Source organism: Gasterosteus aculeatus, chromosome X (genome assembly GCF_964276395.1).
Source record: "Gasterosteus aculeatus chromosome X, fGasAcu3.hap1.1, whole genome shotgun sequence".
In the NCBI taxonomy this organism is placed as follows: domain Eukaryota; kingdom Metazoa; phylum Chordata; class Actinopteri; order Perciformes; family Gasterosteidae; genus Gasterosteus; species Gasterosteus aculeatus.
In genome coordinates, this window is record NC_135698.1 from 2,633,270 (window position 1) to 2,645,110 (window position 11,841).

The following is an 11,841-nucleotide window of genomic DNA, read 5'->3' on the forward strand; positions in this document are numbered from 1 at the left end:
CTGACCATGTCCATCCCTTTATGTGCACCATGTACCCATCCTCTGATGGCTACTTCCAGCAGGATGATGCACCGTGTCACAAAGGTCGAATCATTTCATATTGGTTTCTTGAACATGACAATGAGTCACCAGATCTCAACCCAGTAGAGCATCTTTGGGATGTGGTGGAACGGGAGCTTCGTGCCCCGGACGTGCATCCCGCAATTCTCCATCAACTGCAAGATGCTATCCTATCAATATGGGCCAACGTTTCTAAAGAACGCGTTCAGCACCTTGTTGAATCAATGCCACGAAGACATTAAAATAGACACGAGACAACGGCGCAACCCTGAATGAAGGATACGCGGTTTGAAGATGGATGGATGAGACAACAACAATTTTCTTCACATTTAATACGCCATAATCGAGCGGACGGTTATACAATAACAACGTGAAAGACTTTCCCTTTAAAATAATGTGTTTCAGATTCTCTTCGTAGTCAATATAAGTAATTATGTATTATAAGTAAATATTTCCTTCTACTTGAATTGTGATTTATCTTTCTACAGCTTCGCCTGTCACTTCTGAAAAATAAAACATCTTTATGTAAAACAGCAGACATCTAAAATCCCCAAATACAGTTGTCACAAACCGACAGTGGAGCTCTTTGGCTTTAAAAACACCACCTCTCCTCCCGTGTTGAGTTGAAACTAAATAGTTGCGGAGCGAGAAATAGTCAAACAAATGGCCGCAGTGTAAAGTGTGTGTGTAGCGCTGATTGAGAGATGCTAACCGACCAATCATGTTCAGCTATTGTTGTTCCCAATAGAGCCAAAACAACAACAAATACGCAAGTTTGCAATCTTTGAACATACGTAACTAATACTAACGCTCATATTAGGCCATTTACAAATCACACGATTATTCTCCACCTCTAAAGGCGTAATAAAGTATCTCCGTCGTTGTGTTCATGGACAGGAAATGTGGAGCACATATCAAAAAAAGCTTAAAGTTCCATGTACTTTTCACTTTGACTAAACAAATCCCATCTTTCTGTAACTCGCTTCCCAATAAAATAAGTAAATAGGAGCTGATTGGACCCCGCGATGTGAATAAATAGAATAATGAGACCGGTCTTCTCTTGCAGGAATGACGCGTTTCTGCTTCTCGTCACTCATTCTCCTCTTCGCTGTCTGAATGAGCCGGCTCCTCTGGCTGGAACAAAGGATTGTGGACCAGGTTGTGTAGATCTCCCGGAGAGATCTCGCTCATCTTCCCGTCCATGCCGAGCTGCATGGGCTGGATGAAATTAGTCCTGCGCGAAGAAGAGAAATGGTTCAAATGCAACCGTGAGTCCACTTTGTGATGACAGACCCGGTATTTGCACAACGGTTAAAAAATAAGATGGTACCCGCCACCGAATTAATTTACAGATTGACAAACAAAAGGGTCCCACCTAACAACAGTACAGGGACAGTATAATCGACGTTACAATTAAGGGCGAAGACTTTCTATATGACGGTAGAGGTGCGTCTCCAGGAAATGACGGTGAATGAAACAAGGCTGTATGTTTGCGTGTGTCCTGCTCTTATTAACCTCGACAGTCTGTCGAACATGCGGACCAGCTTCATGGCTTCGTACTCCTTCTGTTCCTCGGTCATTCCCTCCATAGGGTTGGGCTGTTCTTCTTGTACCACTCCTGTTATTGGGTTTATACTAGAGCGGGGAAAAAGACAAGAGAGAAACATCAAAAGGCACAGAAAAAAAAAAGCAAAAATATATGTTTTTCAAAAGAAAAATGAACAGTTAAGTCTGCAAGGCGTAGAGGTCAGTTTGCGACCTTTAAATACAGACTACAAAACAGTTAAGGGCCTCAATTGCAGAGGATCATTTTGTAGTTGCCGGGTGGAGAGGTAGTGGATCAGGTGTCAGGAAGTCACCGATCCATCATCAACTGCAGAGTTTACCTCGGAAAGCTCTTGATCAAGTTAAATAAATAATAAAAATAATATCAGCTATTTTATTCTGGACAGGAAAACCAGAAATGATCTTGATGTTTCAAAATAATTGCATTATAATAGAAAAAACGTTTTTGTAAAGCATTGGTCGAGTCCATCAGTTGGGGCTGCACCATATATGTTATAAGAAAGGTCCATTTGCGTTTGTAGTACTGACTGTGCCTTGGCCTCCGTGTACTCCTCTGTGTCGGACTCCTCGTCCTCAGAGTAGACCCCAGAGTCTCTGCCCCCCCTCAGCAGTCCCCGAGCAGCCAGCAGACCTGCAGCATTGCCGTATCCGGTGTACTTAACGAACCTAGAAACTGCAGAGGACCGAACACGGCGCTGTTCACCTGGAAGTGTTTCAACCTCAGTTCAACAAGACAGCGGGTTCCCAAAGTGTGGGCCGCGGCCCACCAGAGGTACTGCAGGTGGGCCCGCGAGAGGCCAATAAATAAATCAAACGTTTTTCATTTTCAATTTTGAAAAGTTTGAAATTAATATAAAAATATTTAGGATTTGAATTACGTGTTATTCTTTTATCTGACCTATTTTTGATCCGTATCATGGTCTTAACATTAGGGTTGCAAATTTCTGTATTTTACTTAAAACGATTGATAATTGATAAGATACATATCCCACATCTTTTTGTCATTTTGAAGTATTATTTGAACAATTCTAGCGGCACATTAGTTGTGTGAAACATCAATCGATGAAGCACAAACAACTCAAACGAACAGAATAATAAAACAATAAGGCTCTCGCTCGAAACGGCTGCTCTTTTCCGCGTGTTTTGATCGGAGTCGTGATTAAAGGTCCGGGTGGGCCGCAAAAGATTTTCCAGATTTCAAACTGGGCCGCGGCGTTCTTGAGTTTGGGAAACCGCTGCAACGAGACCTTGTTTGAAGCCATCACCCTTTAGACCAGGGGTCTCAAACTCGCGGCCCGCGGGCCAATTGCGGCCCTCGGGACGATATTTTGTGGCCCCATCCTTAATATGAAAGTGTAATGTTAGTGCGGCCCGCAAGTTTTATACTGTAACCCCATTGTCAGCTGCTGTGTGGGACATGTTATGATGTTCTGGTTTCCTACTGTGTGCTTGTCCAGTGAACGTGGCATGCGTGTGACTGACATGGGGGGCGGGTCGTGTGTGTGTCGGCCGAGGTGCAGAGAGCAGGAGGGTGAAATTCAGTTTCCTGCCCTCTTTCGCGCAGGTGATCATGTGACTAACCGTTAGCATCGCTCGTTTAATAAAGTTTTCCTTTACGACTCACACTAACAACACATGAAGCATCTGACGTCACCGACGAGCGTCTCCGTCCATCACTACGCAGCTTCGATTCACGTAACTTCACGTTTGGCTATAAAGGAATTCCACGGTCACATGACCTTAGGTCTCCCCCGCTGAGTTAAAGGAGGACTAGTGTTGTGGTCTCATTCGGACCGATCCCCCAGGGTGGGGTTCAATGACTGCTTTTGAAAGTGAGTGTTAAGTTGTGCTATTGTCGACCATGCCGTTCGGACGCTAGTCTGGCCCGCGTTCGGTTGAAGCGGGCTGCATCTGGCCCGCAGCTGATTTGAGTTTGAGACCCCTGGTTTAGACCATAACACTAGCCGAGGTTTGTGTTTTTAAGATTTGATCCTCACAGCACAGCTAGTTTTGGAATGATCACGTTATACAAACATTGAAAGAAAGAAAGCGACGTATAGGAATTTCCCTCACCACTTTCCTTGCAGAGGACAAAGAGGAACTCTGCAGCACAGTCCTTGACATCGGTGTCAATGGACGTCATGATACGGACTAGCTTGTTCCTCAGCGCGCTGCCCACCTCTGGCCTGTTGGTCACATCGCGCAGTGGAGGCAGCACCTGAACGCATACGAGCCATCAAAACTCATCGCCCGACTCCTCGTCGTTGGAAAATCTTTCCCCAAGCCCAGAACCGACCTTTGACCTGAGGAACTTTCTGGTTTCTCGGTGAATTCGGGCGCTCTCAGTCAGCAGGTTTAGAACCGGGAGAAGGGTTTCCTTCAGCTTGTGTCCCTGGGAAGAAAGACGAGGAAAAAATGATTTACAAGCCGTCGGATCGTCCGCGACGTCTCAGACGTTAAAGTCTAACGTTAGTGGTAAAGATCATCCTCCCAGAAAACTTTGTTTACTGCAATAAAAGTTACGCTTCACACCTTCGCAGTAATGATAATTGTATCCGAGGTAATGAACCCACATTTGCACCGGAGCGTCTCACCCGGTCAAGTGTTTTCTCCATAAACTCCAGCAGCATGTCGACAGCATCCACGTTGACCCCCATGTACTCAATGGAGCCCGGCTGCACTTTGGGGACCAACAGCACATCCAGGCAGGGCAGCGGGAGGTTTCCCAGCAGGTTGACAGTGTGGCTGAGCTCGAGAGGAGGAGAGTAAGGGCACCGCGTCAAGTAAGGGCGACGGCTACACGCACGATTAAGAGAAAGAGAGACGCGTGCACCTGTGAAACTCATCAGTTCGCTCCTCTCCGTCTGCGCGGCTCATAAGACAGTGTCTCAGCATAGCTGCCAGATGTCTGTACTCTGCCATCTCTTCCTTCACATAAGAAAATGAATCCTGTTATTTACCGATTAACTAGTTCAAAAACGCTAAAATTCACAACGGGCCCCAAAGAGAAAACCTAGCGGCCCCCGACCGTCTGCGGTACCTCGTCGACCTGCCGTCTGCTCGCGTCGAACGTGACCGTAAACAGTATCTTCAGTATCTCGATGGCGAGTTCCGTCTGCTGCCGACTCAGTGGCGGCAGTTGTTCGGGTGGGACGTCCTCGGACCCTCCCCTCGCCGCCTCCAGTGTATCTGGCCAGCACAGACCCAGGGTGGCATCCAACTGGTTGCCTGGAGACACGCGGAGGGGAGGCTCTTTAAACCCCTTTTTAAATGCGCGTCTTTTATTGTTTTATCTTTATAGATTTATCATGAACAAATCCCCATTAGTTTCACACGACCATCATTCGTTACGTTGGAGACTCCATGTATATTCATCGACAATCATTTCTAAACAATAATAATAATAATAAAGACACAATCATCTCCAGAGTTGTACCGTGATTACACAACCATTTGTGCGCTAATGTGTATTTTGCATGAAATGAATCCAAACATCGCGACACATGATGGTGTCAAATCTAATCAGAGCCCAATGGTGCAATAAAACTTGAATTCTGGGTGTTTTTGAGCCATTTGTGGCTCAGATAAATCCAAGTGAACTGAAGCTCCAATCTCGCCTGTGTTCTGTGGGTTTCCGTTTCTGAACTCACCACGAGTCAGATAGGTCGCAGATGGTCGCTTACGACAACTTGCACAACTTTGTTTGCCGATAAAATGAACCCGGCGTTACGTACACTGGTCACACGTTGAAGGGGTTACCTAGCAGACTGATGCCGTGGAGCTCCCGAACTAGCTGCGCCCTGACGTCCACCCTCAATGCGGTCAGCAGGAAGGTGATGCGCAGGTCAAAGAAGCGCACCTGGACGGAGAGCAGACGCACGGAGGCTTCTTTCATCTATCCGCTGACTCCTCTTCAGAGATTCTTTGAGAGGCGTTTTCTGTCTTGTAGGTTTTGTATCTAAAGACTTCTTTTGTGCATGTGTCTTTCAAAGTGTAAATAATATCCTAAGAATCATATTTGCATTTAACTCATTTGCAATAGCAAATTCCTAAATGCAGATTGTATGGGTATATTCAGGGTAATGAAGCTCTTGGTTAATAAAAACTAAAAAACATGTTCAAATATTGGAAACTGGTTGCTTCATTACCCTGTTTCCTTTACAGGTTGCAGCAAAACTAAATGGCAACGGTCAAAGTGGAGAACTTGAGGCTTCAAACCATAGTCACAAAAAACAAAGGGGGACTTTAGGACTACGACGAAGTCGATGGAAATCAAGTGATTACTTATTTGAGTATTTCCCGAAACTGCAGCTTCCATACTTCTAATTCGACTCGCACATTGAAACATCTACGCTCGCAGTTGAAGTCCATACCTCATGGATCCAGTTGGGATCATAGCACTGCTGCAGCCTCTCTGCCAAGCCTTTTATCAGCTGTAGATCCGCTGCTACCCCCTGCAATTCATCCATTCATCCACCAATTCATCCATCCATTCATCCACCAATTCATCCATCCATCCACCAATTCAGTCATTCATTCATCCACCAATTCAGTCATTCGTCCATTCACCCATCCACCCACCAATTCAGTCATTCATTCATCCATCAATTCATCCATCCATCCATCCACCAATTTATCCATCCATTCATCCACCAATTCATCCATCCATCCACCAATTCAGTCATTCATTCATTCATCCATTCATCCACCAATTCATCCATCCATTCATCCACCAATTCATCCATCCATCCACCAATTCAGTCATTCATTCATCCACCAATTCAGTCATTCGTCCATTCACCCATCCACCCACCAATTCAGTCATTCATTCATCCATCAATTCATCCATCCATCCATCCACCAATTTATCCATCCATCCATCCATCCACCAATTCATCCATCCATTCATCCACCAATTCATCCATTCACCCATCCATCCACCAATTTAGTCATTCATTCATTCATCCATCCATCCACCAATTCATCCATCCATCCATTCATCCACCAATTCATCCACCAATTCATCCATCCATACATCCACCAATTCATCCATTCATCCACCAATTCAGTCATTCATTCATCCACCAATTCAGTCATTCGTCCATTCATCCATCAATTCAGTTATTCATTCATCCATCCATCCATTCATCCACCCATTCATCCATCCATCCATCCACCCACCCATTCATCCATCCATCCATCCACCCACCCATTCATCCATCCATCCATCCAGTCATTCATTCACCCATGCATCAATTCAGTCATTCATTCACCCATGCATCCATCAAAAAGATGCCTTTTATGAGCACAGACCACATTCCACTTAACGACGTGAGGAAGTGATGTCAGCGTGGGAGGGGCCACACAGCGGACTCACCTGCCCGGTCTCGTTGTGCAGCAGGATGTTAGAGATGGACTTGAGTGACTCGGCAATTACTTCCTGGTCAGAGTTCTCCGGCGGAGGGGAGACTTCCTTTACCTCTTCGCTGGACACCTGCGCTGCGCCTTTTCCTCCTCCGTCTTCACCTTCCACCAGGGGGAGAGGGGGAGAGAGAGAGAGAGAGAGAGAGAGAGAGAGAGAGAGAGAGAGAGAGAGAGAGAGAGAGAGAGAGAGAGAGAGAGAGAGAGAGAGAGAGAGAGAGAGAGAGAGAGAGAGAGAGAGAGAGAGAGAGAGAGAGAGAGAGAGAGAGAGAGAGAGAGAGAGAGAGAGAGAGAGAGAGAGAGAGAGAGAGAGAGAGAGAGAGAGAGAGAGAGAGAGAGCGGCAAAGTCGAGAAAGACCCACAACCGACCTCTGTGTAGACCGCTTGTAGAGTAAGAGGTTGGGACCCACAAACTACAAAATAATGATGTCTGCCTTCCATTAGGATGAACTGCATCCAGGTTCCTGGTAGCGTTGCTTCCCGGGGACACGTAAATTGTGAATGAATTGTGATTGTATTACTCTTTACCAGTCTTTTGACTGTGTAAGGCTCTTCAATACTAGGTTGAGAGGAGCTGCCATACACAGAGACACCTGCCCATTAGGACTCATCTAAGCATCCACACCCATCAATACATGACGGCACCGTCTTCGGGAGCAGTTTGTGGTCTCAAGGAGGAGCTAGGAATCAAACGGCAGATCTTTTAAAGGGGGACAAACCGCTCTCCCCCTTTACGAGTCGCGGTTGCCCGGCTACGTAATTGAAAATTGCCATATTTAACGTTAACGACATCTTCTCTGAGTGGTTTGCAAAGGAAAGCAGCATTCAAACAGCCGTTTCAATTAAATTGAATTTGAATGCATTCAAATCAGAAATTTGCACCGAATCTACATGTTTCACTTTAGATTTGAGAAGACTTGGTGCATTAAAGTGAATATTTTATAGGGCGAAATCTTTGGAGCTCTGCAGAAACGTGGGGAGGGGTCGGCGGGAATTACCTTGGCCCTCCGCCGGCTGGCTGTCGGGTGGCGCTGCACTGCTGACCACGGCGATGCCGGCGTAGCGGGCGAGAGTGGACATGGCGGGCAGGGTGATGAAGGGCTCCAGGCAAAGCTTGTCTCGGGACAGGATTCGGATTGTTTCCAGACAGGCCAGCTGACAAGAAGGCTGCAGCTCCCTGTCCAGGAAACCCAGGACCAATCCACCTAAAAGCTACATCACACAAGGAAATGAAAGAATTACATTACAGGCAGACATATTGAGACAATTTAATACGTCATTATTGAAATTTAAATACTCCTGTTCTGAAAGAATAGATAATAAAATTGAAATATCGCATATCTACGTGGTTCTCAACATGGGGACGGCTGAGGTAGGTGTAACTATGGTGACGGTGCTGACGGAGCTAAAAAATGGGGCACGCTCACGTGCATTTGTATAGATTTAAGTGTTCTGTGGTAATTCAGGTGGTTTTAACAATAGAACACAAGGCGAATATGTAGAATCTACAATCTAATGAATAATAAATGAACCGGGTTGCAGCTGGATAAGAAAAGCTACTCTACATGGTACAATGTACCGGACAATATTAACACTTTTCTGCCAAAGTTTTTCACGTTTGTTTCATTGCATTTAGTGACTAGTTTGCTTTTCAAAACGTCGCCGTTGTCGGTCCGTCATACATTCGTGCGTCCTCATTAATCTGATGTGCGTTCATCAGTGAAATAATGCCCGTTAATGACCCGCTCAGATTACATCACCCGTGCTTAGTATCAAAGACTAAGCACGCTGATCTGGAGCGTCATGGCGGTATTCAACGCCGCGCAGCACACGTTCATCCAGATTAGACCTGGCCGTTGACGCTCACGTTGGTACGAGGGTTCAGCCACACGCGGGTGAGCGTCTGATCAAAACGGCCTGTTGGAGCGTTTCAGAATTTGGCAGCATTGCCACGAAATTGTAGAAGTAATTTAATTTAATGGCCATAAAAAAAAAAGAAAATCTGATACGGGTTCAGATTCTCACCGCTGCTGCACGAATCCACCCGCTGAGCATGTACGACCTTTGACCTTTAGGTACTTTCTGGACTTCCTGAAGTTAGTTATCTAATATTGGAACCCGGCAAAATATTAATAGAATAAGAAAATAAGAAAAGGAATACAGTCAAAGCTTGACATGTGCTCTCAAAAGCATTGTTACGGGTAAGTCTCGTCTTTTCTGTGGTGACCAAAATCAGGAAATTACTTAAATAACTCTGTTTGATACCCGAAACATTATTAAGGCCTTAAATAACCGTTTTATATTTAAAGATACAGTGAAATAATGTTTTTATTGGTTCAAAATAGGTTTTCCATTGTTAGCATTGGCCTTTGAGGGTCAACATATATGAATTTGAAGCACTTTTATGGAATATGGAGTAACTTATGTATCTAATAGTCATTGTGCACTATGAGCAGCAGTGCGTTTACATGATTAAATGGTAAATTGACTTTCACTTGGTGCATTGGTGAAATATAATAATAAAATAAGGTAAAATAAGATTCAAACATATATAAAACACAAGGATTATACGCTGATTGCAGGAGATACCGTACACGGGGCCGCCTTCCCGTCAGTGACTGACATTTGTACACCTTGGAGTTAAGAGTCGTGCCCGAGGACACGTGAACACTAGCGGAGGCCGGGGACGGGACAGGAGACCCCCTGATTGAAGGACAGCCCCCGTCCTCCACCGAGCCACAGCCTCTCGCTCCTTTGTGCGGATGAAATACCTGTCGATCCAGCGCATCCTCGTTGCTGAAGGTAAAGCAGTGGGTCATCTGGAGGATGAGGAGCAGAGGGTGCAAATGAAAAGGGTGTATCACATATACGAACTTTACGTCATCACACGTTTGTAAGCTGAATGAATGGACCTGAGAAAGGGACCTTCGGCGCTAAGCTGATCTCAGCTCTTAAAGGCTTAAGCGGGCAGGATTTGACCGGGGGGGCGGGTGGGGGGGTCTGAGAGACTGTATTCCTGCATCGGAGAATCTAATCCTATTGCCTTCGAGATCAACCCCCACACAAAGCAGTCGAGGCCGAGAGGAGCACGCGCAGCATGTCCCGCTCCAGCTGCAGCAGGTGGTGAGGAGGTCAGGAGGCACTTGGACAAGTCGAGATCGAGGGCTCTATTTTTGCGCAGATCACAGCTAAGCTCGCCTCCGCTAAGATCCTCAGACAGAACTTCTTGATGTCCGGGAGGAGACACACAGTTTTGCTTCCAAGAGCATGATGATGATTAGGATTATTTTTATACTAAATTAAACTAATGAAATGTGTTGTAAATTTGTAACATTTTTTAAATGATCAATTGTTTTATGTCTGAAATCATTTGATTCATTTAACAGAAACGGAAACCGTTGTCATCTTCACACTGCGAAATGTGATAAACGTGATTTAACGTGTTTAAAAGGAGAGCTGTTGCCCCGGGTTACCAGATAAAAAAGGAAACACCAGGGGAGGACTGGCAGGAGACAATGGACAGCATCGTTAGAATAATACTAATAGAAAATATTGATAGTACATCACATAGTTCCTTATCAATCTTGATACTGTACAGCTGGTATTAATACTATAATCAACTTGTAATCGGAATCAGTTGAAAAATGGCTTCCTCAATCTCTCGTTTCAAGTCTTTTTCAATAATGTTAATTTAGTAAGTACGGTCAACCAAGACCACGCGCCTATACATCTCTGGTAGAGACCTGTCAATCACTGTGTAGTCCCGCCCCAAAGCATCCCCCTGCTTCTCTAGGGGTTTTTGACTCTAAATGGAGCATAATGTACAAAATACATGTCATGCGGTATTGACGGATATTTAAAATTAGAGATTTTAGAGACCATAAACTTGTGTTTTCAATATTTACAGGGGGAATAAATCAAGCGAGAAGTAGAGTCATTTTCTCATAGACTTCTATACAACGGAGACCTATACGTGGAAATCTATAAGCGCGGTTCGGTTATGTTTGGCCTCGGTTGGGTCTTTGTTTTGATGTTTTGTGACTTCATCACGTGGACACACACACACACACATAACTGCTAGCTTTGATGCAACAACATCATAATGCGTTACAGGATATTCCGCTGCCCCCAAGTGGCCGAATAACGAACAAAGATGCTTTGGTATCTACTTTAAGAAATGAAATAAATTGAATACTTAATTTCAACGCTTCCATTTCAGTTTATAACTCTCCAGTATAATTGTGTTGAAAACCCTCACAATGATTGCGTCAAAATATTGGCTCATCGTCAACAAATATTTTATTTTTTATTAAACGTGAGGGGAAAAACCTAATATTTCTAGAGATGTTGATAAGGACGTATCCCACAATACGGACAAAATGCATCATCATCCAAATCGACTCGGCTACTTTGGCGCACAACTACAGCTATCGACGCTCCGTTCACGTCGACGTCGATGACAAACCTCCGTGTTGTAGCTCCGCAGAGCCGATAACGCGGTGTCCTGCTCTCCCCTCTCCATCTGCTCTATGGCGCCTTTTACGTCCATTTTCACCGCCATCGAGCTCGTGCAGCGCTCCCCCGGATCCACCTTCGCGGCAGGACGGCGCGCGTGTGTGTGTGTGTGTGACCTGTCACTCAGGTGGAATGTTCACGCCGGAGTTTGTCACCACCCACAGACGGCTGCGTCAGGCACGACGTGCGCGCGCCCGCAGGCCCCGCGAATGCTGCGTTCAGGTGTCGCGGGGAAAGAAGGAGAAATGGCGAAGTGTTCGAATTGCAGCTTATCTTGAT

General features: G+C 45.4%; 1 protein-coding gene across 5 annotated transcripts; it reads right to left on the reverse strand.

Annotated features, from left to right (window-relative positions):
- Positions 1-375: 375 nt before the first annotated feature.
- Positions 376-11,765, reverse strand: LOC120809405 (chaperone Ric-8A). Of its 5 annotated transcripts, none has more exons than XM_040163182.2 (14): positions 11,513-11,765; positions 9,819-9,866; positions 8,046-8,259; positions 7,004-7,152; positions 6,000-6,080; positions 5,386-5,485; positions 4,667-4,854; positions 4,460-4,554; positions 4,221-4,371; positions 3,923-4,018; positions 3,700-3,844; positions 2,155-2,299; positions 1,576-1,695; positions 376-1,294 (listed from the first exon to the last, which is right to left on the reverse strand). In XM_040163182.2, exons 1-14 carry the CDS (start codon positions 11,606-11,608, stop codon positions 1,150-1,152), a joined length of 1,773 nt encoding a protein of 590 aa, XP_040019116.2. In that variant the 5' UTR covers positions 11,609-11,765; the 3' UTR covers positions 376-1,149. The 5 variants fall into 5 exon arrangements, with proteins under 5 accessions (XP_040019116.2, XP_077938473.1, XP_040019117.2 ...); XM_078082347.1 differs by having other exon boundaries at positions 4,200-4,371; positions 11,513-11,738; XM_040163183.2 differs by having other exon boundaries at positions 7,004-7,146; positions 11,513-11,731.
- Positions 11,766-11,841: the final 76 nt, after the last annotated feature.